Source organism: Rutidosis leptorrhynchoides, chromosome 4, assembly GCF_046630445.1.
Source record: "Rutidosis leptorrhynchoides isolate AG116_Rl617_1_P2 chromosome 4, CSIRO_AGI_Rlap_v1, whole genome shotgun sequence".
Lineage (NCBI taxonomy): Eukaryota > Viridiplantae > Streptophyta > Magnoliopsida > Asterales > Asteraceae > Rutidosis > Rutidosis leptorrhynchoides.
The window spans coordinates 372,209,599-372,214,385 of NC_092336.1; the positions used below are offsets into that span (position 1 = coordinate 372,209,599).

Below are 4,787 nucleotides of genomic sequence, written 5' to 3' on the forward strand. Positions count from 1 at the left end.
AAAACATTAACATTGATCATTTTGCACCTGTTTCAAGCATGAAATATACAAATAAAAGCAAAAATTATACAAACTACAAAAATATTATACAAACTCTACAACAAATATCATAACTAAGAGTATCACGCGTCGTTAGAGGTAAAGATGAGTTTAATCTCATCGTCCACCTCTTGCGGTCCATCGACATAATGTTTGATCCGATGACCGTTCACCTTAAACTATTCCCCTTTTGAATTAACCAAATCAACCGCCCCATGGGAATAAACCTTACGAACAATAAACCGTCGCGACCATTTAGATTTTAACTTTCTGAAAAACAAACGGAAACGTGAATTGAAAAGAAGCACACGATCCCCTTCCATAAATTCTTTAGGATCTTTTAAACGACTATCGCTCCACTTCTTTGTCCTTTCCTTACTAATCAACGAATTTTCATAAGCATCGAGCCTTAACTCTTCTAACTCGTTTAATTGGCTCAAACGAAGACGTCCCACCTCCTTAAGATCAAGATTGCTCGTTTTAAGAGACCAAAAAGCCGGCAGATGATGCACTTTACCATAAAGTAATCGAAAAAGAGTGGTTTCGGTTGGCATTTTGTACGCCGTTCTAAATGCCCATAAGGCATCATCAAGCTTGAATGACCACTCTTTTGGATTAGAACCTATTGTTTTTTCAAGAATCCTCTTTAAAGCTCGATTGGTGTTTTCGACTTGCCCATTCGTTTGAGGATGGTAGGATGTAGAAACTTTATGGGTCACCCTATATCGTTTCAACACCTTTTCAAGTTGGGCATTGCAAAAGTGAGTTCCCCGATCACTAATTAAAGCTTTCGGGGCACCAAACCGAGAAAAGAGTTGTTTAAGATATGAAACAATAACTCATGCATCATTAGTGGGCAAAGCTTGCGCTTCGACCCATTTTGAAACATAATCGATGGCAACAAGAATGTAGAGCTTATTATTAGATTTTGGGAACGGGCCCATGAAATCAATCCCCCACATATCAAAAACCTCACAAACTTGGATGACATTTTGAGGCATCTCATCCCTTTGGGTGATTTGACCCGCCCATTGGCATGAATCGCACGATTGACATATTTGGTGGACATCCTTAAAGATAGTAGGCCAATAGAAACCGGCCTCATAGACTTTTCGCACCGTAACTTGAGGACCATAATGCCCACCCGTAGGTCCATGATGACATTGGATCAGAATGCACATGCACTCATCTCCGGAAATGCATCGGCGAATCATCCCATCGGGGTATCGCCTGAAAAGATAAGGATCCTCCCAGAAATAGTACTTGAGGTCACTAAAGAATTTCTTCCTTTTGTGATGTGACCAACCTTTCTCCAAGAATCTCCCAACAAGGTAGTTCGCAATATCCACATACCATGGCTCGTCCACTTTGTCCACATTCATGAGATACTCGTCTGGAAAATCATCATGAATACTCGACTCATGAAGGACTTCGAGATTTGGATTCTCGAGTCTAGACAAATGGTCAGCCGCAAGATTCTCAGCACCTTTCTTATCCCGGATCTCGATATCGAATTCTTGCAAAAGCAAGATCCATCTAAGCAGTCGAGATTTGGCATCCGGTTTGGCGAAAAGGTACTTTAGAGCAGAATGATCTTTAAAGACAATAGTCTTAGATAAGACGTAGGACCGGAACTTATTGAATGAAAAGACCACCGCAAGGAGCTCCTTTTTAGTGGTAGTATAATTTAACTGTGCTCCTTGCAAGGTCTTGCTTGCATAATAGATGGGTCGGAAATGTTTCTCGACCCTTTGGCCCAAAACAAAGCCAACAGCAAAATCGGATGCATCACATATAAGCTCAAATAGAAGGGACCAATTCGGAGCAATTATGATAGGTGCATTGATGAGTTTCTCCTTAAGTAGTTCGAAATGCCTTTTGGCACTCTTCGGAGAAGTTCCAAGGTGTGTCATTTTCGAGGAGTTTGTTCATCGGGTTAGCTATTTTGAAAAAATCCTTAATGAACTGCCAATAAAAACCGGCGTGCCCGAGAAAAATCCGAACACCCTTAACATCGGTGAGAGGTCGAAGGTTCTTAATAGCAGTTACCTTTGCGGGATCCACCTTAATACCGTTCCTAGAAATCTTGTGCCCGAGAACTATGCCCCCTTGTACCATGAAATGGCACTTTTCCCAATTGAGCACAAGATTAGACTTCTCACACCTTACCAACATCCGTTCTAAATTAAGAAGGCATGAATCAAAGTGTCACCGAAGACTGAAAAGTCATCCATGAACACCTCCATGCAATCTTCTATCATATCATGGAATATGGCCATCATGCACCTTTGAAAAGTGGCCGGAGCGTTACAAAGGCCAAAGGGCATGCGACGGTATGAGAATGTGCCATACAGGCACGTGAAAGTGGTTTTCTCCTGGTCCTTGGGCGAGATAGGAATTTGGAAATAGCCCAAAAACCATCAAGAAAACAATAAAAGCTGTTTCCCGCTAACCTCTCTAGCATTTGATCCATGAAAGGTAACGGTAAGTGGTCTTTGCGTGTAGCGTCATTCAACTTACGATAGTCAATACAAACACGCCACCCCGTGACAGTCCGAGTGGAAATTAACTCATTTTTATCATTGGTGGTAACAGTCATACCACCTTTCTTAGGTACACAGTGTACCGGGATAATCCACGGACTGTCCAAAATCGGGTAAATCAGACCTGCATCGAGAAGCTTAATGATCTCTTTCTTCATGACATCTTGCATGTGTGGGTTCAACCTCCTTTGACGTTGCACCACATGTTTGGAGTTATCCTCCATTAGGATTTTGTGGGTGCAATAGGAGGACTAATACCCTTGATGTCGTGAATTTTCCATGCAATGGCCGGTTTATGGGCTTTAGCATGATCATAAGTTCAGTTTCCTGACCTGTAGTAAGAGAAGAAGAAATAATTACCGGGAGCTTAGATTCCTCCTGCAAATAAGCGTATTCCAAGTGACCTGGAAGTGGCTTCAATTCTAACTCGAGAGGTTCTTCAATTGAAGACTTGCTCCGATAATCATCATCACGATCGAGTTCCTTGAACTCCTCCTCAGTAGGCTCATAGCCATTTTCCATCAAGGCGGTTAAAAGGTCCACCTCCTCAACCTGCAACTCTTCATCAATTTCAACCAATGAACATTCTTCTGAACCCTGTAACTCTGGGAATTCCTGCAAAAATTCAGACTGGACATCCACAGTGTTAAGAAAATAACATGTATCATCAGTGTAGGCAGAGTATTTTAAAGCATGGTCGATTGAGAATGTTGCGCTCAAGTCATCTATCCTAAAGGTCAACTTTTGGCCATAAACATCGATGATACACCTAACAGTATTCAAAAATGGCCGACCCAAAATAAGTAGATTCCTTTCATCCACCTCCATAACCAAAACCACAAAATCGGCCGGGAAAACCAACAACCCGGTCTTAAGTAGCATATTCTCTATAATTCCCAGAGGGAATTTAATAGATCGGTCAGCTAGCTGAATACCCATACGCGTGGGTTTTAACTCTCCGGGGTCTAGCTGTAAATAAATAGAATAAGGCATTAAATTTATGCTAGCCCCTAAATCCCCCAACGCCATCACACAATCTAAATTACCAAGTAAACAAGGAATGGTGAAACTCCCAGGATCCTCAAGCTTCTCGGGAAGCTTGTTTGCATCTACCACTGAGCATGCGGCATTCAACCTGACTGAAGACACGCTCTCCAGCTTCTTCCTGTTAGTTAGCAAATCCTTCAGAAACCTTGCATACTTTGGCATACCTGCAATCACATCAATAAAAGGCATATTTATGTTAATTTTTTTAATCAAGTCCATGAACTTGGACTTCTCTGCCTTCAGCTTCTCCAATCTCTGCTTCCTCGGGAATGGGAGCGGTGGTTGATACTCTTTAACTACCGGTTTCGTAGCAACGATTTCCGGTACCCTCACAACCTTCTCAATCACCTGTTCCGGCTCATTTTCCCCCTCCAGTTCACTAACAACAACCGGTTCACTATCCTTAGCTAACAGCACTCGCAAATCATACTCATCGGGCTTCCTCGGTGAATCATATGCTAAACCACTTCGGGTGGTGATAGAATTAATGTGCCCATTCTTCGGGTTAGTATCCGTTTTACTCGGTAATTCCCCTGGTTTCCTCTCATTACTCTGATTAGTAAGTTGACCAATTTGTTTCTCCAGATTCTGAATAGCTGCTTGTTGATTTCTAAACATTTGATCATTCTTCTCATTGTTTTGGGTCACAGTAGTAACAAGCTGAGTTTGATACATCATAAGCTTTTCGATCATCGCTTCAAGGTTGGACTTTTTCTCTTCGGCTTGGGGTTTCTGAAAATATTCGGGAGCTTGCTGTTGATAACCTCCACTAGATCCTGGCTGGAACCTCGAACCTTGATTACCTTGAGGGTTATAGGGATTATTGAAATTCCTATTAAACTGAGCACATCCTTGAAACTGATTGTTGTTCTGTTGACTAATAAAAGTGATCTCTTCTTTCTGATTCATAGTCAAACCCGCATCATAATCTTTTGCTAAATGTAATCCCCCACAATATTCACAACCAACCTTCATACCATGAATATCCTTATCCAACTTCTCTAAATGCCTACCAAATTTTTCTAACTTAGCATTTATAGACCCATAATCATCATACGCACCAGTGGTTTCGGTCCTCTTTACGGAAGCTGAATGGGGTAACTCATGATCTTGATGCCACTCGTGAGTGTAGGCAGCTTGCTTTTCAATAATCTCTAA

At 41.7% G+C, this 4,787-nt stretch overlaps 1 protein-coding gene across 1 annotated transcript; it reads right to left on the bottom strand.

Moving 5' to 3' along the window:
• Window positions 1-218: 218 nt before the first annotated feature.
• LOC139841835 (uncharacterized) lies at window positions 219-593 on the bottom strand. The gene has a single exon (XM_071832029.1). The coding sequence runs from the start codon at window positions 591-593 to the stop codon at window positions 219-221; it is 375 nt and encodes a 124-aa protein (XP_071688130.1).
• Window positions 594-4,787: the final 4,194 nt, after the last annotated feature.